The following is a 23,469-nucleotide window of genomic DNA, read 5'->3' as shown; positions in this document are numbered from 1 at the left end:
CCCTCCAATCTATTCTCCATACAGCAGTTGAAGGGATCATCTTAAAACATAAATAACATCAATCTCCTGCTTAAATTCTTCAGTGGCTTCCCTTTTCATTAAGAAAAAAATCCAGACTCTTTCCTATGAACCGCAAGGCTCGGCCTGATCTGATCGTCTATGTTTCTAGCCTCAACTTGGGCACTCACCTCTTTGCCTACTCTGCTCTAGCCACATTACTCTTTGTTGTTGCTCAGTCGCTCAGTTGTGTTGACTCTTTATGACCCCGTGGACTATAGCATGTCAGGCTTCCCTGTTCTCCACTAGCTTCCAGAGTTTGCTCAAGTTCAGGTCCATTGAGTCATGATGCTATCTTATTTCACTAGTCTTATTTTGGTTTAATTAGTCTGTAAAGATCTTTCTTGCCTCAGGTTTTTGCATGTGCCAGCCTTCTTTTTTGGGATAGTAGAAATAACTGCTATTTGTTTTGTGCTTGCTACACACTAGAGACTGTTCTAGGTATCTTCTATATGCATACATTTAATCCTTACAACAGCAGTATGGAACAGGTACTATCGTGTTCCATATTTTACAGATGAGGAAACAAAGACACAGAGAGGTTAAATAAATTGCCCAAATCCCCACAGTGTGTAATTAATGACACCAGGATGAGCTTTTCCATTGTGTGTAATGGCAGCCCCTTGTCATCCTCTAGGTCTTGGCATATCGACCCTATCCTTGGGGAAGCTGTCTCTGGCTGCCGTATATAAGGTAGGTCTTATGGTCACCATCTCAGCTGCTAGTCTGTGTACTTCATAGTACATACTATAACTTACTGTTATGGTTTTTATTGTTTTTCCCCTGTCTTTCTCATTAGAATATAAGCTCCACAAGGACAGGAACTTACTATGGAAGCATTAATGTGCTCAATTCTTTAATATATAAAATAATGAAAGAGAAAACTCTTTCAACATCTAGCACATTGCTTTGCCACAATAAGCACTCCGTACATACTACCAAAGCAATAAGAATAAGATATCTTTCCTATTCAGATACTTACCTGCAGAAAATAATTAAATCTTTTACAATTTAAAACTAAGTGAAAAAAACACTACTGAAATTACTCCTCAACCAATTTAGGTGTTTCCAGAAAGACTTACTGTAAGGATAACCAGACAGATAGTAAGGAATGTGTCTAAGTTGTCTTTTCATAAAAAGTCACTGTGAGGTTTTTTCTGATTCTGGACTAGATTCAATGGTGTTAGTAGTAATCGTTATTTCAATTTGTTAGGAAATACATCTAGTATTTTCTTTTTGGTTGAGTGACTTAATTTAATCTGATGTTCAGTCAGATTTCTTATCCAAAGTGGCAGAAATTAACTGACTAGTTGAAGCAAAGGGGATTTATTAAGAGGACGTCAGGCTCACAGGACGAACAGAAGACTAGAGAATGGGAAACTTGGAAATAGAAACCAAAAGTTCACTAGAGTTGAAAAGGAGCAGACTCACAGTCACTGCTTTATCACTGGGTGGGCTGATCAGGGTGTCACCTCAATACTGCCCTTGAACCCTGTCCTTGCATTGCTCATGAAATATAGAATCCCATGATAATGCATTGGATTAACCTCGTTCATGTGCCAGGTTGTCCAAGTGTCAGTTCTGACATTTAAACTGCACACAGTTAATTTCCCAGAAGGAAGCTGGAGATGTGAATGCTGGGAAGACAAAACCAAGAATGTCTTTTGTATTTGTGTAGGGGAAATCAAAAGTGTGTGTTTTCATCTTTTATTTTTGGGTTTTAGAATTTTGTTAAGGACATAGACTTTATCCAAACACAGAGATTAGAACATTAGAAGGGACTTTATTCTTCCTCTAGCCAAACTCTTATTTGACATAGGAATTAAACAAGAAAAAAAAAAAAAAAAAAAAACCCTGTATACTCTCATTTAATAGCAAAATACATAATGAACATTTGTGAGTAAGTTATGAGCTTCTCAGAATAAAAAGCCCAGAACGCATCCTTGATCTTGGCAGAAGTAGAGAGAGGTGTTTCATTCAGGTCATGACACAATCATATTTTCAACTACCAATGGCCTCTTCATATGGTTTTCCATATCTGTAAGTTTAATTTTGGACATAATGAATTTGAACTCTTAACTCAACATGTCTAAAACCAAACTCATCTCTTCCACACTTACTACGTCTCGTGTTTTCCCAAACCAAAAACCCTGGACTCAAACATGATTATCCCATCCCCAGCATGTAGTCATATCACCAAATTCTGTCCAGTCTTCCTCCAAACTGCTTTTCAAATCTATGACCTTCTCTTCATCCCCTCTTACCAGTGTCTTGGTTCAAATTCATGACATCTGCATTTCTCACCACTGAACTTATCTGCCAGTTTTCATTAATTTTTCTAGGTCCCGCAGGCTTTCTGGTTGAGGCCATGGTCACAGTTCCAGCCGTGTATCCCATCGCTTCTTCCCATCTCACCTGAACAACCTGATCTCAGTATATCCTGATTTTTCGTGTGCCTCAGATTTTTATGGTGCTGATTTTTAATTAGTTGATTTTTCTACCTGCTTCTATTACTCCTGTTCTCTTAGTTTGCCTGCTAAACTTCTACTCCAGCCTTTCAGACTTTGTTTCATTGAATTTTTCCTGAAGATCGTCCCTTGCCAGCCATCACTGTCCCCAGCTACACTCCAGCGTTTCCTCTGAACTCCCTAACACTTGTACATGCTTCTCTAGACCGCGTACTTTCATTATCTGCTCATGAGTCTGCTTTTCCTTTCAGATTGGGAGCAGGGACCGTGGCTCATTCACAGCTGTGTTTTCCCACCACATTCATCAGTGCCTGGTATACCATAGGCAGCAAAACATGTTTCTTTAATAAATGAATGAAGCATGCCTCACTGAATGAAACCCCTGGATGAAAATGAAGCCCTAAGCAGAATCTAGAAGTTGATAAAGTACGCATTCATCCTGACCCTTTTATGCCTGTTATCCCAGTCATGTGGCTGCACCCAAGGGGAGGAACTTCAGGAAAGCAGCCCTCATCACACCTCAAGTTCTGGGCCCTCTTCTTTCTTGCTCTCCCTAATTCTTGTTACCTTATTGCCTTTATCTAGAATGCAAACTGCCTTTAGCTCCCATTTCTAGCCTCCAGCTTGTCTCAAAGTCTTAGCAATGGTCTTGGTTCAGTTCCGAATCTCAGTGTTTGCCCTTATAGAAATTATTCTAACTTCTCCATGCTTTTCCAAGAGATTACACCACTGCATGATCCTTTGACCCCTGGACCATGCCTCAGTGCTGGCCCTTGTGGTCCACATTGCTTTTGGGACTAAAGATAAGGACTTTTAGGCAATGCCAAAATGAGTATCAGTTTAATTTCAAGGAAAAAAAAAAAGAAAGGAGAGTCATGGGAGAGAGTCCAGACTGCAACTTGGTCAGTTTTATCCAGAAGCACGTCTTTGTTTTAAAGCCACTTTTCATAGTCTTGTGTATACATATCCCTTGTGTTCACACACTCACACATTGTTCTGTTCGTTTATTCCTTTGAGCACTTACTGAGCTCAATCACTATGTTAGGCTCTGGGATAAAATGATATGAGAACAAAGATATTTTCCCTGCTCTTCAGATTGCCCATAATCTGGGAGTAAGAGACAGTACCATGAATGATAATTGTAAATAATAAAACAAATGTGTCAATATAAATAATCACAGGGACTTCCCTGGCAGTCCAGTGGTTAAGACTTTGCCTTCCAATGCAGGGGGTACAGGTTCAATCCCTGGTAGGGGAACTAGGATCCCATATGCCTTGTGGCCAAAAAACCAAAACATAAAAACAGAAACAATATTGTAACAAATTCAATAAAGACTAAAAATATTCCACGTCAAAAAATCTTAAAAGAAACAACAACAACAACTCTGTGCTTCCAATGCAGGGGGCACAAGTTCAATCCTTGTTCCAGAAAAGAAGATCCCATGTGCTGCTTGGCAGAGACCAAACAAACAAACAAAAAAACAGGTTCAATAGCAGCAGAGGAGAGGAGGTCTGCAATCTTAAACTTGGTAAGCAGTACCTGACTAAACCCTGAAATAATAAATATTTCATGCAATGCTTTCCATAACCTGCCCACTCTATCTTATCCATTTTATTTCTTTATGCAATTATACACTCTAAACTCCAACCATATATGAGACTACCATGAAAAATATCCATCAGGAATTTTAGACAATTTTTATTTGGGGGAGGGTCATTTTCTCATAGCTAAATGTATACCAAATGCTGCTGTGGCAGCAGCTTGTACATTCTATAGTCTTGTAATCCAAGGTCATGAGGTACAATTGATTTTTTTTAGGGAGGAAATTTGATAAGATACCTTTGTATTAAATATAGTCAACCTTCTACCAGCACTATGCATAATCCCAAATGGCAAATAATCTAAATTTTGTTTCACAGATAATTTTAAAATTGTGCATAGTTTGATTTAGAATGCGTTTTTTGCTTTTCTACTCTACCATCTGTCATAAGAGTGATACCCTATAGGTTTCCCCTTTTTAAAGCTGTCAACATTTAAACTTTTAAATTAATGACAGTGTTGATAGTTTTCTGATGGATTATGAGGAAGGAAACCGTCTAAGAACTAAAATTTGTCTTGCATGATCCCCACGTGAATTACCAAATATATATATATATATATATATATATATATATATATATATATATATATAAATGGCTGTTTTTATTGTTCTCATGTGTGCATGTTTGGATACATGTAGTCAAGATGTGAACAACTTGCAGAAAAATAACCTCTTACCAAAGAAGTCTATGGTACATGCAATAGTAGTGTTCACAAGGCTGTCTTAGAACCGACCTTTGGGTGGAGTTATATCACTGCCAACGGTTCAGATGTTGTGGTTTATTCTAACACTTACTGTCACTTTGAACGATTATAGTTGTTTGATCCAACGTTAGAAGACTGCATTTCATGAGAATCAAGACAACGTATACTCTAGCTGTCTGAGCCGGCAGCATGCGTCAGACCACAGACTGATTGCCAGCCATTTCTTTCCGGTTCCTGTTTTTGTCTGAAAAATGGCAATGTTGGGAATTGAAAAAATAGTTGTAAAAGTCCTTAGATGAGATTCTGTATAGTCAAGGTAAAGAAAAGCGTACTTTGTCCCGTTCTCAAATATGAAAGTGTATACAGTATTACTTCCTTTCTAAAAGAAATTTAGTTATATATGATGAACTGGCACAGCTACTCCCTCTCCCTCATGTTTTCAGCCTTTATCAGAACACTGCCTCTCCCGCCTTGGATGACAAGCACGCTCTAGTTTCCCTTTGCCTGAGATGCTCTCCTTGGTAACTCACTGCCCTGCTACCCCTATGTCCTCATTTTAATCTCATGCTTCACCAAATGCAATCTGACCCTGCTCTCAAAACTGCTGCTTAATCAAAACTTGCCAATCTCCCAACCCCATTTGCCACCTTCAGATCATCATTCTGTCCACGTTTTCTTGAAGTCTTCAACACCACCTGGTTAAGCACTCTTCCCTTGACTATTAAACCTCAGGTATCTTTCAGTCTTCTTTTCCCCCTTTCTCTCTGACTCTCAAATTATATTTGTGCTTAGAGCATTTCTCAAGTTCCTGCCTTTGACACTTTTCTTTCCTTCCTCTATATGATCACTTGACAATCTTATTTTTTTCACAGCCTTTTTTTTTAAAACCCTGAAAAGAACTTAGAAGCGATAAATGTGCATTATAACAATACAAAGAACGCAATGGACTATACAGTAAAATAATAGTTGTCTTCCCCCCATACATTTTTTTCTGTATATTTATATCTGTCTATATGTGTGTATGTATGTTACTTTTCTGTCTATAATATATTCACACATATATGTATTTTCATGTCTATTTTGTAATGGAATTTGAATCATATTAAATATTGTTCTACAACTTGCATTTTTTTCTTTACAACAAATCATGAATATCGTTCCTAATTGATGCATATGTGCTGTGCTTAGGTGCTCAGTCATGTCTGACTCTTTGCAACCCTATGAACTGTAGCCCACCAGGTTCCTCTGTCCATGAGGATTCTCCAGGCAAGAATACTAGAGTGGATTGCCATGACCTCCTCCAGGAGATCTTTCCAACCCAGGGATCGAACTCAGGTCTCCCACATTGCAAGCAGATTCTTTACCATTTGAGCTGCCAGGAAGCCCAATTGATACATATGGAGCTATCTAATCCTTTAAAAGGCTTCAAAGTATTTCACAATATGGAAGTATCATACTTCTGAACTCCATAGGGACATATCCACATGGTTATTTCACCAGCTAATCAAATGCAACAACACAAATATTATAATTGTTGTATTAAAAATTACAAAAAATTGTATTAACAGTTGCAATTGTTAATTGTTGTGTATTTCTAAATTGTATTCCATACTTTGGCCAGTAGTGTCATCCTCCTTCTGAGTATGTAACTTGAGCACTAGCACTGATATTACCCCTAAGTCACAGACATAAATTTCACTGCTTACAGAAATATCCCCCTGGGTATGCCAGAGATGCTTCAGATGCTGCGTACCCCAAATGGACTCTTCATTTAGTGGCACAACTCTACCTCAAAGTTGGTTGTTTCACATCCCATGTCACTGATTTTGTCCAATGTTATTACCTGAATATTTCTTTATTTCATTCTACCTATCCTTCTCTCATCACTATCTGAGTAGACTTCACAATCTTTCATCCAACCTGCTTCCATCCAATAGACTCTGCCATTACCATTCTCTCCTCACACCTACCCACCTTCTCTCCCCTCCTGCCAATCCATTCACCAAGGTTTCACCAACATGCTTCCCATCTGCTCTTTTCTGATGGGTAGATCTACCAGCTGACACACAGCTTAATAGCTTAACTGACTCCCATCTACACACAGAGTAAACTTCATGCTCTTTAGCTTGCAATGCAGAGATTTTTATCCCCTGCCCACCTCTCCAATCTCATTTCCCATTAGTTCCCAGATCCCCGTTGCTTTTGCAAAATACTTAAACACATATGCACACATCCAAACACACACATGGGGGGAGAAGTTTTTTGAGACCTCCACATACTTAAAAATTTTAATTCCTCTGTGTGAGATAGGCTCTGCACCTCTTTACCTTGAAAACTCCTATTTATTCTCCAAAGTCCTGCTCAACCACCACCACCATTTGCTCAATGGAGTCTTCCCTCAGTCTCCCCAGACACAATTACTTTTCTTTGTAATTTGTAAACTTTGTTTACACATTATTTTTAAAATATTATTGCATATTATTTTATTTGTATATATTATTTATCTATTCACTTTATGTCATCCCTAGTTTTTTGACAGTAGGGACAAGATATTAATTTACATTTATATATTTAATATCTATTGCACTGGGGCACATAGTAAGTACTCAGTAAATTTTTATCAGGGTAAATCATGTAAGGATTTTATTTCTTTGTCTCCCTCGGCGTCTATATCCTCAGCGTCTACATCCAACCAGATAACATCTCTGTACAATGTCACCTCCTCAGTTCTATCATGTCCGTTTCATCTCTTTGCCTTCCCACAGCCATTTGCATAATACAGGAACCCATCCCCTTTCCCACATGCATTAAGCAGCACCTGTTAAATATGTGTGACCCAGGGAGTATGACATTATGGAAAACATGGTGCCTGGCCTGGAGATGCTTGTGACAAGTCAGCCGACAGACAAATAAACCCATCACTGAAGTAACTTCACCACTGGTTTTGCCACCGTATTCTTCCTTTAATCTTGTGTACCCTTCACAGTTCCATCAGAGTACACCTTGTAACTCTGAATCATATTACTTTTGAGCTCAAAATCTGGTAGCTTTCTATTTATCACAGAGTAAATATTCACCATTTAGACGAGCATTTAAGACTGTATCCTTTTTCCATCCTACTCCGCATCTCTCCTTTCCTCTCCACTTCCTGATTCTGCCCATTTGTCAGAGATTAATTCAAATTATGTCTTTTCCTTAGAAAAAAGTCTTTGACTATGTAGATCACAACAAACTGTGGAAAATTCTTCAAGCGATGGGAATACCAGACCATCTGACCTGCCTCCTGAGAAATCTGTATGCAGGTCAGGAAGCAACAGTTAGAACTGGACATGGAACAACAGACTGGTTCCAAATATGGAAAGGCATATGTCAAGGTTGTATTGTCACCCTGCTTATTTAAATTATATGCAAAGTATATCATGCGAAATGCCAGACTGGATGAAGCACAAGCTGGAATCAAGATTTCCAGGAGCAACATCAATAACCTCAGATATGCAGATGACACCACGCTTATGGCAGAAAGTGAAGAACTAAAGAGCCTCTTGATGAAAGTAAAAAAGGAGAGTGAAAAAGTTGGCTTAAAACTCAGTGTTCAGAAAACTAAGATCATGGCATCTGGTCCCATCACTTCATGGCAAATAGATAAGGAAACAATGGAAATAGTGACAGACTTTATTTTGGGGGGGCTCCAAAATCACTGTGGATGGTGACTACAGCCATGAAATTAAAAAGCATTTGTTCCTTGGAAGAAAGACTATGGCCAACCTAGACAACATATTAAAAAGCAGAGACTTTACTTTGGCAACAAAGGTCCATCTAGTCAGAGCTCTGGTTTTTCCAGTGGTCAATGTATGGATGTAAGAGTTGGACTCTAAAGAAACCTGAGTGCTGAAGAATTGATGCTTTTGAACTGTGGTGTTGGAGAAGACTCTCGAGAGTCTCTTGGACTGCAAAGAGATCCAACCAGTCAATCTTAAAGGAAATCAGTCCTGAATATTCATTGGAAGGACTGATGCTGAAGCTGAAACTCCTATACTTTGGCCACCTGATGTGAAGAACTGACTCATTGGAAAAGACCCTGATGCTGGAAAAGATTAAAGGCAGGAAGAGAAGGGGATGAAAGAGTATGAGATGGTTGGAGGGCATCACCGACTCAATGGACATGAGTCTGAGCAAGCTTTGGCAGTTGGTGATGGACAGGGAAGCTGGACATACTTGCAGTCCATGGGGTCACAAAGAGTCGGATACGACTGAGTGACTGAACTGACTGATATCTTTTCTGTAAAGTCTTCCAGGATCCTTCTAGGAACAATTAGCCTACCCCTTCTTTTGTTGCAATAATGTGAATCCTTCTTTGTGTTATAATTATTTATTATAAATCTATCCCCATTAATGAATGGGACAGTAATAAGATTTGGAAGGTTTTTTCTTTTCTTGCTTCACAAAATTAATACCAACAGAAATACAGTGGGCTTTTGAATTTGAAGCTTATTTCGTATTCAATTTGAAGATTTTTTTCACTCTCCCCGTTTACACAGTTCTCAGTGATATTTCTGCCTATGAACTTTACAGAATCAAATGCCATGAAGGCAAAATTTATATTTTATAAAGGATATGATTATTTTATAAAATAAAGTCACACCAAATTTAGCCAATGATCTAGAAAGGATATTATTGCCTAGAGCTACAGTGAAATCACATAGCAGCAAACCTTCATTAATAAAGAAATTACTGTAGTGTGGTAATCTCAAATGCAAAATAGTATTACAATAGAGTATATGTATCACACTTGCCAAAATGAATTAATATTGCTTACTCTTTTGATTAAAAGATCAAAGATTTTTAATCATGTCTTTGCACATTTTGCATGTGATCCGCTGAATTCAGTAATAAGTGATAACAAATCTATCGTTTATGTAAATGTTCAGAAGCTTGGCAGTAAGGAAGCTTGGATTAGCTTTTATGGAGGAAAGAAGAGTGCAAATATGTAATCTTTTCACATGCTTGCAGGGAAGGATAATTCTTTTTTATTTTTCCAGTTGAGAGCACTTTACTGATACAAAAGTGATTTTTATGTTGCTTTTCCATCTTTACTTGATACATTGGCCTACAGGCCAGATTACTGAAAAGAGTCACTGTGAAGTTTAAGTATAAACGTGGAGAGCTATGGGTGAGTTATATGATAGAGATGTGCTATGCTTACTACAGTTAAAATTAAATGTTATTCATTAAGATACACTACATTTTTCATTATTAGAGATCAAATTTTCTTTCAAGATTTTTTTAAATTAATATTTTCTTCTATTTCTATTTTATTTAGAGGCAATTCAGCTGTTGTGAGGAAAAGAACTTGGAGTCCGATTAAACTTCAATGTTAATTCTGGCTCTGGCACTTACTAACACTTTGACTTTGGGCAAAATACCTATATTCTCTTGACTTGAGTTTCCTCATTTGTGAAGCCTGAAAGAACTGTGAGGATTAAATTAGATAAAATAAGTAAAGCATCTGGCACAGCACCTGGGGCCTGTGATAGTCCATCACAAGTGAAAATCACTAGTATTACCATCAGCAGCAGCACTGGACTGTGTTCCCTAAACTTTTATCTTTTTTGTTATTGTGAACTGGGGAATGGAAAAATCTGGGCTCAGAATCTGAAGTTTTAGGTCTGGCTTTGCCTGTGTTACCAATCTTTTAGTACTTTATAGTTTGTTACTCTGTCTAGCACCTATGTCATATCGGGTTGTCATGATTGTGTAGATAACATTCCCAAGGTCATTTTACTTATGTTTTAAGTTGTAAATATAGTTTATGCAGTGGGGAGTGTGGAAGTATAAGTATCCTTTCCTACTCATCTGTAATCCCACCGCTCAGAGAAGATCACTTCTATCTCTTCTCAAACCACACATGTGCATACCTATTTTTGACCAAAATGACATCATATATATGGCATGTATTCACCACTATAGTATCATACAGGACAGTTTCACTGCCCTAAAAATGTTCTGTGCTCTGCCTGTTCATATCTTTTCCCCCAACCCCTGAAAGCCATCAATAACCACTAACCTTTTCACTGTCTCTGTATTTTTACTTTTTCCAGAATATCATACCATTGAAATAATATAGTATGTAATCCTTATAGACTGACTTATTTCACTTGGAGATATACATTTAAATTTTCTCCATAGCTTTCCAAGGCTTATTAGCTCATTTCCTTTTAGTGCTGAATAATATGCCGTTGTCTAATGTACCATAGTTTCTTTATCCATCACCTCCTGAAGGACATCTTGGTTGTTTCCAGGTCCTAACAATTATGGGTAAAGCTGCCATAAACATCTATGTGCAGGCTTCTGTGTGGATATAACTTTTCAACTCCTTTGGGTAAATACCAAGGGACTCAATTGCTGGATCATCTGGTAAGATTTTATTTAGTTTTGCAAGAAACTGTCAAACTATCTTTCAACGTGAATATACCGTCTTGCACCAGCAATTTTCACCAGCAATAAATGAGAGTTTCTGTCATTCTGTATCCTCACCAGCATTTGGTGGTGTCGGTGCTGTGGATTTGGACTGTCCTAATAGGTGTATGGTGGGCCATTGGAATGTTAATTGCAAGGTTTATCATCTAATTTGGGGTTGAGTGAGTGAAGTCGCTCAGTCGTGTCTGACTCTTTGCGGCCCCATGGACTGTAGCCTACCAGGCTCCTCCCTCCATGGGATTCTCCAGGCAAGAATACTGGAGTGGGTGCCATTTCCTTCTCCAGGGGATCTTCCCAACTCAGGGATCGAACCGGGTCTCCTGCATTGCAGGCAGATGCTTTAACCTGTGAGCCACCAGGGAAGCCCTCTGGTATTCAAATTTTCTGTTATGTCTTTAAGTGAAGCTTTATAATTTTTGCATGTAAATCCTGTATTTTTTTGTGAAATTTCTTTCTGCTTATTTATATATGTCTACTATCATCAATAACAGAATTTCATTTGCGTTTTCTAAGTTATCTTTTGTGTCTGACAGTTATCGTTTTTATATATTTCTTTTGTTCTGATTATCTTACTGATCTCCAATTATAGATGACACAATATAATCAAAATAATAACTAAATCTCTTCTTATGGAAACTTATACTTCTTATCTGTGTGCATTCTTGAGAACTTCTGAGACTACAGACTCTTCTTTCATCCATCTGGCGTGAATTCAGCTCCGTCCATTTTAGCTGTGATCCTCAAATCTATGGCTGCATTCCATGCTTTTCTCCAGAACTTGAGACTCATTTATTTATTCGTTCAACAAATATTTATTGAGCGGTTATTGTGAACTAGACCCTGTTCCAGATATATCTCTGGGATAGTAAAACAACTAATTCCGAAGAAGGAATGTTCTACTTAGAATAGCACTGCTGTTTTGTTATTATAATGTTTAAGTTTTGAAAGATAATGCATTTGATTACAAAGAACTTACAGTTTCTCAAATAGTTTATATTTGTAAAATCATGCCCAAACCACATTTAATCAGCATCTTAGAATGTGTTTTGAGGCCCTTAACTGCTCGTTTGATCCTGGAAACATGTGACCCTTTTTCACATGTTTCAATTTCAAATTTGTGGCAAAGCACTCTAAAATGTAATGCTGTTTTATCAAAAGGCTGTATGATGTTAACTGTCATGAGGATTTAATTCAGTGATCACAAATAAATGTGATAAATCTTTTACTTGCATGGTTAACCATGAGATTTTAAGTTGAAGATTAAATTCTATCTTTTATATTTTCCCACTGGGTTGCTTCGAAGGTTCATCTATTGTCAGGTGATTAGCTCATCTTCATACCTCTAACAGCATTATTTTAGAAATAGCATTACTAGTGGGAAAAAAAATCCCAAGAGTTTAGGAAGGAAGAGGTCATCTAAGAAGTTTCTAATAATAGAAAGACAAGTTGTTTATAAGCTACTTTGGTTATTCTGTAAGGAGAGAGAGTCAAAAGACAAAGGTTTAAATTTCAGATCTACAGGGAACATGACTTGGGGGAAAGTTACAGCTTTTCTCTTCAGCTATAAGATGAGAGGAAGTGTATTTCCTTTTCTACTTCAGAGGAATGTCAGGAAAATAAAATATGAAAAACCTTATAATCTCCTTGTTATTGCAGAATGTTAGGAAAGGTCACCAGTTTCAACCTACTTTTCAATGCAAGAGAGCCCATTTTCAGTTTTTCTAACAGGGAGACAGATATCTAGTCTCTGCTGTGTATTACCAAATCAAAAGTTATAAAGGAAGTATAATATTAAGAAGATAATTATTAATGTGTTTGTGCATGCTCAGTCATATCTGACTCTTCGTGACCCCATGAACTGTAGCCCGCCAGACTCCTCTATCCATGGGATTTTCCTGTAAAGAATATTGGAGTCAGTTGCCTTCCCAACCCAGGAACTGAACTGTCTCCTGTGTCTCCTGCAATGGCAGCCAGATTCTTTACTGCTGAGCCACCGGGGAAGCCCACTTTAACAAACACTAATGATGAAAGCTGAAATGGAGGAAATCATCTTGATTATCAATTATTTCTTTATAATAAGATACTTTAAGGGTTCATGGAATTTTCTAATGTCAAATCCTCTGGAGACAAAGCCAAGTGACATAGAAGATACAAATAATATATTTAAATTGAGTCCTAGTTATTGCATGCTTAGAAATATTTCTTTGCCAAATAAAGAGATTGATTTTTTGATGTTTAAAATAACTCTGTGTTACTTTAGCAAGTATAAAAATTTTCTATTCCAATGTAACTCAGAAGAGAGAAAAAGTAAAAGGATTTTGAAAGCAAAATATTTGCTGTCAGTTGAAGTATCAATACATCAGAGTTTTGCTTTATGTTCTCAAAATGAAAAAAAAAAACAAAACCCATCAAACTTTTGAAGTATTATCATGTAGAGAAAATGCTTAAAATACTAAAGGCATTCATCATGGCAAGGCTCACCTGTTACATATTGACTGAGTCTATCAGAGAAATGGGAGTACGGAACGTGTAATATTTGCATCATGGAAACTATTTAAAATGGGAGGCATGAGATGCACAGAAGAAAAACTTTGTTTTTCTTGTTTCAGCATCACTAACATCATCCTTCCTAGACATCAATAAATTAATAAAATACACAGCATGTTGAATGTAAATGAGTTTTTTATGGTATTTCTCCCACAATTGAATAAACAAACCAAAGGCTGTGTTCCAACTAGGTTGTCTCCTTAAAAACATTTATTTTGTATTCCTTAAAACGCTTCTGTGCAAGGAAGATTTGCCTAATTTAGTAGCTTGTTTCTACCTCTTGGCTCACATGAAGTACTCCCCTAGTGCTTTCCTTCCTTTTGGTGACCAAAAGTTATCAAATATCATCAGTTATTAGTGAATAGAGTCTAAATATTATATTTTCTTAAAACTATGCACATTTTCTTTATAGCATTTACTAAAAACTATCCTGCGTTCTTAGAAAAAAAGTGATGAATCTTTATCATTTCTTAAAATGATAAAATGGTTTCAGAGAAATAAACTGGAAATTTCTTAACTGCCTTTTTCTTTTCAAATGAAATACATCCTGTCTGAAACAGAATCAGCAACAAACTAAAAGCAAGAGCTTCAGGATGACTGAATTTAAAACTATTTTACATTTTTTAAAAAAGGTAGTTCTGAGCATATCAGATGATAGGCTTCAGTATAATAATAGAAAACCCCCTTCAAGGTGCTGTGGTAAGCCACAATAGCTTTTAAAATACCTGTTGAACAGAAAGCTGTGGCTCAGGGTAGTGGTCAGTGTCTGCGGAATTAGAAGTTCTTAGAGTTTCAAATAATTAAATCATAGAATTGGTGAGAACCAGTATTTCTATATGGCAACTCAGTTTGTAGAATTTTACAGCTGTATGGTAAAAGAAAAATACTTTAATAGTCACTTTAAAGAAATCGTGACTGTATATACTTTAGCAGGAACAGTAGGGAACTTAAATTGCATGAAGTTTAGTCCCCTTGGTGCTAGTTCCCTAAGAATGAGACAATGCAGTGACCATCATCATTGAGGAGGTCCAGAGCTGATCCCTGCGGGTTTGGGAGCAGCTGCTGTTCCCACACTTCCTTCCAGGCCTCAAATTATCATCGACTCATTAGGGTAAAACTTTCTGCATCCGTGGAAGAAGTAGCAGCCTAGCGGAACTGCGTTTTCTTTGGTATGAACCTACTATCAACCAACCAGTGACAGATAAGTATTTTAGCGATCACCACTGCAGAGAAAATTGGAGCATGACAACCATAGGTGAAGAAAAGCTCTGCAGAAGGAAACAGGACAGAGTAGAACAGCGCCACCATCCATTGCCCTCACCGGGAAACCTTGGTAGGTGACAGTCATGCTTAGGCCCTTACTTTCCTGGTAGCCCACATCCAGATATTCACCAGATACTGACACTGGATGTGTCCACTTTTTTTTCTTTCCGTGCTTTCCTGGCATCAATTCAGTCATCGTGATAGCTCACCTGGCTTTTCACAGCAGCATCCTTCCTGGCTGCCAACACTCAACTTTATCCAGTCCATCCTCCATATGACAATTAAAATGAACTTTCTAATAATCTTTCAGTAATTTACCATGGGCACCAGCATAAAGTTTGGATTCCTCACGCGGCTGTAAAGCCCTTCCCGATCCAAACCTTTCTGCTGAAATATTTCTACAGCTTCACCTCTTTATGAATTTCTGATATTCCAGTTCTCAGGACAAGTGATGTTCTTACCTCAGGATCTTTGCACATTCCCTGCATGATCTGCCTTCTGCTTGTCTTCCCAGGCCATCTCACGCCACTGTCACATCACTCCTCATGGGTCTTCAATGCACTGAGCATGTTTTGACTCACAGCTGCTTGTGTTTTCTCTGGTTTTAATACGTCTCCCTAGCTATCATGTGACTTCAACATGTCATACTCAATAGTGAAAGTCGCTCAGTTGTGTCCTACTCTTTGCGATCCCATGGACTATACAGTCCATGGAATTCTCCAGGCCAGAATACTGGAGTGGGTAGCCGTTCCCTTCTTCAGGGGATCTTCCCAACCCAGGGATCGAACCCAGGCCTCCTGCATTGCAGGTGCTTTCTTTGCTAGCTGAGCCACCAGGGAAGCCCATTACACCCAACAGTTGTATGGAAAATCAAAATGAGAGAGTTTACACACATACTTTAAGCACATCTTGAAATATAGATTCAAAAGTTCAAAGCTCTGGGCTTCCCTAGTGGTCCAGTGGTTAAGAGTCCACCTTGCAATGCAAGAGACACTGGTTCAATCCCTGGTCCAGGAAGATCCACATGCTGTGAAGCAACTAAGCCCATGCACCACAGCTACTAAGCCAGCGCCTAGAGCCCATGCTCTGCAACAAAAGTCCCATCAGTAAGGAGCCTGTGCACCACAGTGGAGAGTAACCCTTGCTCACTGCAACTAGAGAAAGCCTGAGTGCAGCAGTGAGGACCCACAACTAAATAGATAAATAAATTTTCAAGAAAAGAAAGTTCTAAGAAGCCACAGTGGAAAACTGATATATGGATCACTGAAAGGGGAGCAGTAGCAAGACTCCTTGAACTGCTTTTCCACAGCTAAGAGGCTGAACCCGAATTCTTCAGGTAGTGCTAGTAGTTGTGAAAAATTTCCAGTTGATGTATTGCCTATACATTATGATGTATTGCCTATAAGATGCTTAATGGTCCCTGAACTATGGATGCTTCTAGACCAGTGAGGGAAGCAAAGATGTTCACTGCCAGCTGGGAGGTCTGTTCAGTAGCAGCTGCTGATCACTGAGCTTCTATCCTGTATCGTGTTCCCCTGCATCATCTCCAGACCTGTATTTCTAACCACGTATTGTAAATTACTACTTGGGGGTCCCATGGGTGTCTCAGAAGACTCTACCCGTCTAGAATAGAATTTGTTTTCTTTCCCACAAAATCTGCTGCTTTTCCAAAATTCTCTCTCCCAGTTAATGGCACCACCATCTGCTCAGATACCCAAATAAGAGGTCCAAATGTTCCTTTATACCTTACACTCTCACCATCCACATGCAGCTTCTCACCCTCTCCTGCTGATACCACTTTCTTAATTTCTTTTTAAGGCTCAAATCCATTTAATTCTCTTTCTCCTCATCATCTCTCCTTCAATGAAAGCTGCACTTATTTCTGGGTTCTAACAGATCCCTAACTGATTTCGCTCATTCTGGTCTTACCTTATGCTCATTCATTCTCTGTAAGGCCCTATAGTGATTCTCCAGGGCACTCAGGCTAAATCAGGTGATGAGTATTTGTTGAATGAATTATCTTCTCTAATCTTCAAAATAACTTTAGGTTTATTTTTCAGTGTTGTACACTAAGGCTAAAAGGAGGAGCTTACCTCCTCATCAAATGACCAGGTTTGTCTGACTCCTGAGGCTGTACTGTTTCTATGTCACACTGACTGTGCTTTCTATCTGAAGATGGCCTTTTCATGTAGACAGTGAAGACTGCTGGTTCCACAATGGAATTCTGACCGTCATATACAAGTAAACAATCGTCAGTTCCCATGACACTGTAGTGATTTCTTTACAGATTATCTTGCACTGCAGTAAAAGTGTGATGAACCAGAACTTCAATTATGTAGGCTTTATTTTAAGAGCATGCAGAGGAAAGACATTGTAAACTTTTAGGCAAAGTCACCATATTACCAAAAACGAGCTAATACAAAATTTTAAGAGTACATTGCAAGGAAGAAGTTGGAATCTCTGCACATTGAACCCTGTTATTTATACCTTTAGAGTATATATAAAGACTATCAAATAGAACTTTTGCCCAGAACAGTACTTGGCACATTGTTGATGTTCAGTAAATATTTGTCAAATAAGTGAATTAATAAAGGGAAAAAGTAAAACCCTCAGTATTCAATTGGAGGAGGCAATGGCACCCCACTCCAGTACTCTTGCCTGGAAAATTCCATGAACGGAGGAGCCTGGTAGGCTGCAGTCCATGGGGTTGCTGAGTCGGACAGACTGGGCGACTTCACTTTCACTTTTCACTTTCATGCGCAGGAGAAGGAAATGGCAACCCACTCCAGTGTTCTTGCCTGGAGAATCCCAGGGACGGGGGAGCCTGGTGGGCTGGCGTCTGTGGGGTCGCACAGAGTCGGACACGGCTGAAGCGCCTTAGCAGCAGCAGCATCATTCAATGATCCTGAATCATTTGCTTGTGCTTGTCATATTCTTTCTGGTAAAGGAAAATAGTAAACTTGTTTGTTTAAGCTAAGCTTTCCACTACAGAGATCAAAGCTAAAAAGTTTTCATTTTCTCATTAAACTAGAAAGCTCATTCAATCAGAACAATTTATTTCCTAAATATACTGTAAAAAACACGCTTCAAGTTTTTGAAGTTTCTATCAAAGTTTAATATATATATTTCTGTTTATGTTTTAAACTATGAATTTAGCTTTATGAGGAAGAAGATTGACATAATTAGCTGAAATGAAAATTTTGGATTTATTTGCAGTCAAAATATCTGTTATCTCAATCTACATTAATATTTCAGATTCCATTTTTGCTCATCTCTTCCCTAACTCCCTCCATACTTATACACTACTGAGTTACCCAATACATGATAATTTTAACCAAGGTTATCTTAAGATTGTATTTGACATATCAAAAGAAAAGGAAAATATATTGATTTTCTGAGTAAAATGTACAATAAATAATTGTTGATTAGTCAGGAAAAAGATATCACTCAATGTACATGTCACATACTATAATTCTATGTCTTATTTTTATAATAGAAAGTACATTTATAATATTGTCTTCAATATTTTAGTATATAAAGTTCTAATATGAATTTAAAGAAGTACAATTTAAAGAAATTAAATCTTATCTCTTTAAAAAGAAATCAGATCTTTATTTATATTGTTATTGTTGTTCAGTTGCTAAGTTGTATCCAACTCTTTGCAACCCCATGGACTGCCATATGCCAGGCTTCCCTGTCCTTCATTATCTCCTGGAGTTTGCTCAGACTCATGTCTATTGAGTTGGTGATAGCATCCAACCACCTCATCCTCTGTTGTCCCCTTCTCCTCTTACCCTCAATGTTTTCCAGCATCAAGGTCTTTTCCAATGAGTCAACTCTTCACATCAGGTGGTCAAAGTACTGAAGCTTCAGCTTTAGTGTCAGTCCTTCCCATGAATAATCAGGGTTGATTTCCTTTAGGATTGACTGGTTTGATCTCCTTGCTGTCCGAGGGACTCATGAGAGTCTTCTCCAGCACCGCAATTCTGGTTATGATGTCAGATCTGTTTTCAGGTCATGCTATAAATAGGCCAGAAAATCAGGGAGAAGCTGAGCTTGAGTTCCCATTGTAGTGAAATTATGATATGTGTATGATACCTTGACAGTTTGTAGCATTACTAATTATATACTCCCTGTTTAAAATGTATATCTAACATCTCACTGCTTCTGAGAGAATCTGTATGGGAAATTTATTTTATCAATACCAAGGGTTTTCAATGGAAATCAATCCCATTCTGGGGCCTGGTAAAACTTTTTTAGGACCGAGTTTGGATACTTTACCAAAAAAGCATAATATTGGCAAATTTGGAAAATCTGGGAGTGAAGGTGATAATTAGATCAATATTAGATTTTTAAAGGTAATAGAATTTTCAGACCTTCTCTGACAGGACATGTGCTTCTGGGGACTATGATTATGTCTGGTCTGGACATTGACCTTGGCTGGGGGAAGCATCCCATCCTACTTTCTTCTGTTTGGAGGACTCTCTCTTCTTTGATTCTTCAATCACACAGTAGGCCAACCACAATAGGCCTGGCATAGAAGCACTTCTTCCCAGCAGCTTTCACAAGAGGAGGAGGTACTGTGTATCTATGCAAATTTGCTTCTCTGTGTGTGGGCACTCTGCAGGGGGTATCCATCCAGAGCAGCTCTCCTCTCTGGGTCTCTGAGACGCAGGCTTCCTTCCTGCAGTGAAGCGGAGGGAAGAATGGGAGTGGGAATCTCTCTGAAACCACTCTATTTTCCTGCCTTTTTCTTTTTTCCACTCCTAGTGAGACACGCAATAGATCAAACTCATTCTCTTGCTTGGCATGTTCTGCGTCTGACTTCAGTGTGTTTTTTTGTTGTCTCAAGTGAATTACGCACAAAACGACAGCCGCTGCCTGCAACAGATAACCCCGAAGGGCAGGGTGGTAGAGTCTTGCGGTCAGTCCTTCCTTTCCTGAGCTGCAGTCTTCTCCTTTGAAGGTCTCCTGAGTTCCTAACTGCCAGAGTTCAAGGGAATCGGACCATATTTTGATTTCAATAGGGAAAAACAAAAAATTGATGTAAAATTCAAAATACCCATGTAATCATTTAGAGAAAAAAGAAATCTCTAAACTTATGTTTCAGAGAATAAAGAAGGAAAGAAGGGGGAAATCCCCTCAACAGTTTCATTTAGAAAAGAAAAAATCACACCTATGCCACCTCCATGGTGTGAAGTAAAAATTATAATGCAGGAGAAGCTGGTGAATGTATTTTAAGTAGATTGCTAATGTTCACAGTGTCAAGTACAAGAGCACTGGACATAACCTACTTACTTACACTTATGACTGCATGCTTAAATGACTTGCATGCACCATACTGCTGCCTCTCAGGTGGCTTTGTGGTTACTGCGGATGATGAACCCCACCCTTTTAGATCAGATAAGGCTAAAATGTGATGACGAAGGGAGGGGGGAAAATAACCCTTATATTTATAAGCCAGTGCTTATAAAGATACATAAGACATCAAACATCTAAAATGAAAATCTATTTATCAGGCTATTTAATAAGCTTGGAACAATATTTTTAAACAATACTACTGCTTAGCAATTTGCCTTTCATGAGGCTAAAATCTTCTGAAGCATCTAAGTTAGTAGAAGACTTAACTGATTTTTTATAATGTTTACATTTGAGGTTTTAAGACCACCTGAGCTTCAGGTATTTTTTTTTTTTTTTACCAATAAGACTGTAGCTCTGTCGTTAAGTTCCTGCTGGAAGGGAAGTCTGAAGCTATCTCTGGCACTAGATCTTTAGGTTCTATCTTTAAAAGTCTCTGGAAGACCCTCTTCTCTGTCCTTAGCAGTGCCGTATGACCAGCCTTTATAGCCATTTCCCTATACTGATCTAGGAAAACTTTTAACGTATTTGATTGCCTCCTGCCTGCTCTCTACACTACTGCTATAGTTATCATTTTAAATGCAGCACTGATACTTTCACTCTTTTGCTTAGAAACATTTCAACAGTTCATAGCTCACCAGAATGGGTTACCAATGTGACCAGATATTGATCACAACAGCCTTTGGGGGTACTAACGAACCTAAGTTCATTGCCTCAGTCAAGCAGCTTCTTCTGCTGACTCCAGTGTACTATTCAAATCTTACCATTTTTTTTAACTGAGCCTCTACTTAAAAGGTTTGGAAGCACCGCGTTAAAACAAGTGTTCTGACTCCGGACACAGGAGAACATGAGTCCAGGTTTACTAGATCTCTTACCTTTTCTAGAGAAGCTGGAAACCCAGTTTTTGGTACTGTGATGAGAAGGAGCATGGTGCATGTCCTGTGTGGTATGCTTGTAGAGAATAAAGCAAACTATCATGGAGACCTCCCTGGAAGTCCAGTGGTTATGACTTCATCTTCCAGTGCAGGGAGTGTGGGTTTGATCCCTGGTTGGAGAGCTAAGATCCCACATGCCTCATGGCCAAAAAGTCAAAATATAAAACATTAGCAACACTTTACAGGGGGTGCTAGTGGTAAAGAACCTGCCTGTCAATACATAAGAGACACAGATTTGATCCTTGGGTCTGGAAGATCCCCTGGAGGAGGAACTGGCAACCCACTCCAGTATTCTTGCCTGGAAAATCCATGGACAGAGATCTCCTGGCAGGCTACAGTCCGTGGGGTTGCAAAAGAGTCGGCATAGTCATATACACACACACACACACACACAAAGATTGGAAAGGTAACCCACAGACTAAGAGAAAGTGTTTGCAAATCATGTGTCTGATAAGGGATTAATATACAGAATACATAAAGGACTTCTACGACTCCTACAACCAACAATAAGAACAACAAACAAGCCGATTTTAAAATGGGAAAAAGACTTGAATAGACATTTTCCCAAAGATAGCAACTGAACAACAATAACAAACAAAGATAGTGCATAAATGGCCAATAAACACATGAAAATATGCTCAACATCACTAGTCATTAGTGAAACAAAATCACATATATAAGATACCACTTCACACCCATTAGGATAGTTGTTATTAAAACAAATGAATAGAAAATAATGGGTGTTGGCAAAAATGTAGAGAAATTGAAACCCTGTGCATTGCCGGTGGAAATACAGTATGGTACAACTATATAGTGGTTCCTCAAAAAATTAACCATAGAATTATCATGATTCATTAATTCCAATTTTAGAGATATATCCCAAAGAATTGAAAGTAAGCATTATAACAAATATTTGTACACTTAGTTCTTAGCAGCATTGTTCACAATAGCCTATATATATACACACACACACACATATATATACATACATATATATGTATATATATATATATATACAGGATGATGAAAAAGTTCTGGAGATAGATAATGGTGATGGTTGCACAATTAAAGTGAATGTACTTACTGCCACTAAACTGTGTATCTTAAAATGGTAAATTTTATGTTATGTATCATCGTTGTTTAGTCGCTAAGTCGTGTCTAACCCTTTGCGACTCCATGGAGTATAGTTCCTCTATTAGTTCCTCTATTTTACCACAATTTTTTAAAAAGCAAATCATTCATTATTGCAATCTTTATTTCTGGTTTACATAGGGGTTTTGGTCAGGCTCCTTTTTGTCTTTACCCTAGTTTCTCTTAAATCAATTGTTCTACTCTATACATATATGTACACACATAAGAATGTGTGTGTGACAGAGAAGGTGTTACAATGGATCACTCAAAGATTGAAATGGGAAGGGCAAGTTAATATTGATATTCATCTCTGAAATCTAAAAAAACTTGTCTTTAGAGAATCTTGTTGCTCCAAAAATGTTTTGTTCTAGCTCTGCTGCTGCTGCTGCCAAGTCACTTCAATCATGTCCGACTCTGTGCGACCCCATAGACGGCAGCCCACCAGGCTCCCCCGTCCCTGGGATTCTCCAGGCAAGAACACTGGATGGGTTGCCATTTCCTTCTCCAGCGCATGAAAGTAAAAAGTGAAAGTGAAGTCAGTCGTGTCCGACTCTTAGTGACCCTATGGACTGCAGCCTACCACATTCCTCTGTCCATGGAATTTTCCAAGCAAGAGTACTTGAGTGGGGTGCCATTGCCTTCTCCTGTTCTAGCTCTAGATATTCTATATATATTATTATATTTTATATGTGCATATTTATATATATAAAATTATACTGAACATTTTTTTCTTAAGTTTATTGGCCAGTTGCATTTGTTCTTTTTTAAACATTTGTTTTTATTGAGTTATAATTGACAGATAACATTGTATTAATTTCAGGGGTACAGTATGATGATATATATTGAATGCATAGATTGTGCATATAATGCATATATTATGAAATGACCACAACCATAAGTATAGTTAACACCCATCACCATACACTGT

General features: G+C 38.1%; 1 protein-coding gene and 1 long non-coding RNA gene across 2 annotated transcripts in view; one reads left to right on the top strand and one right to left on the bottom strand.

The window, feature by feature from the left end:
* The window catches only part of LOC136145980 (uncharacterized), a 122,287-nt gene that overhangs the window by 77,068 nt on the left and 21,750 nt on the right, over positions 1-23,469 (top strand). The window contains exons 3-4 of the mRNA XM_065904827.1: positions 695-750; positions 3,928-4,054. Of these exons, the coding sequence (XP_065760899.1) occupies positions 695-750; positions 3,928-4,054 (183 nt within the window). The remainder of the gene's footprint in view (positions 1-694; positions 751-3,927; positions 4,055-23,469) is intronic.
* Positions 17,444-19,045, bottom strand: LOC136163169 (uncharacterized). Its single transcript, XR_010662197.1, has 2 exons — positions 18,912-19,045; positions 17,444-18,055 (listed from the first exon to the last, which is right to left on the bottom strand). It is a non-coding gene; the product is annotated as an uncharacterized lncRNA (long non-coding RNA).

This window comes from Muntiacus reevesi, chromosome 1 (assembly GCF_963930625.1).
Source record: "Muntiacus reevesi chromosome 1, mMunRee1.1, whole genome shotgun sequence".
In the NCBI taxonomy this organism is placed as follows: domain Eukaryota; kingdom Metazoa; phylum Chordata; class Mammalia; order Artiodactyla; family Cervidae; genus Muntiacus; species Muntiacus reevesi.
Note: the sequence above shows the minus strand (reverse complement) of the source record. Positions and strands in the feature narration are given on the sequence as shown.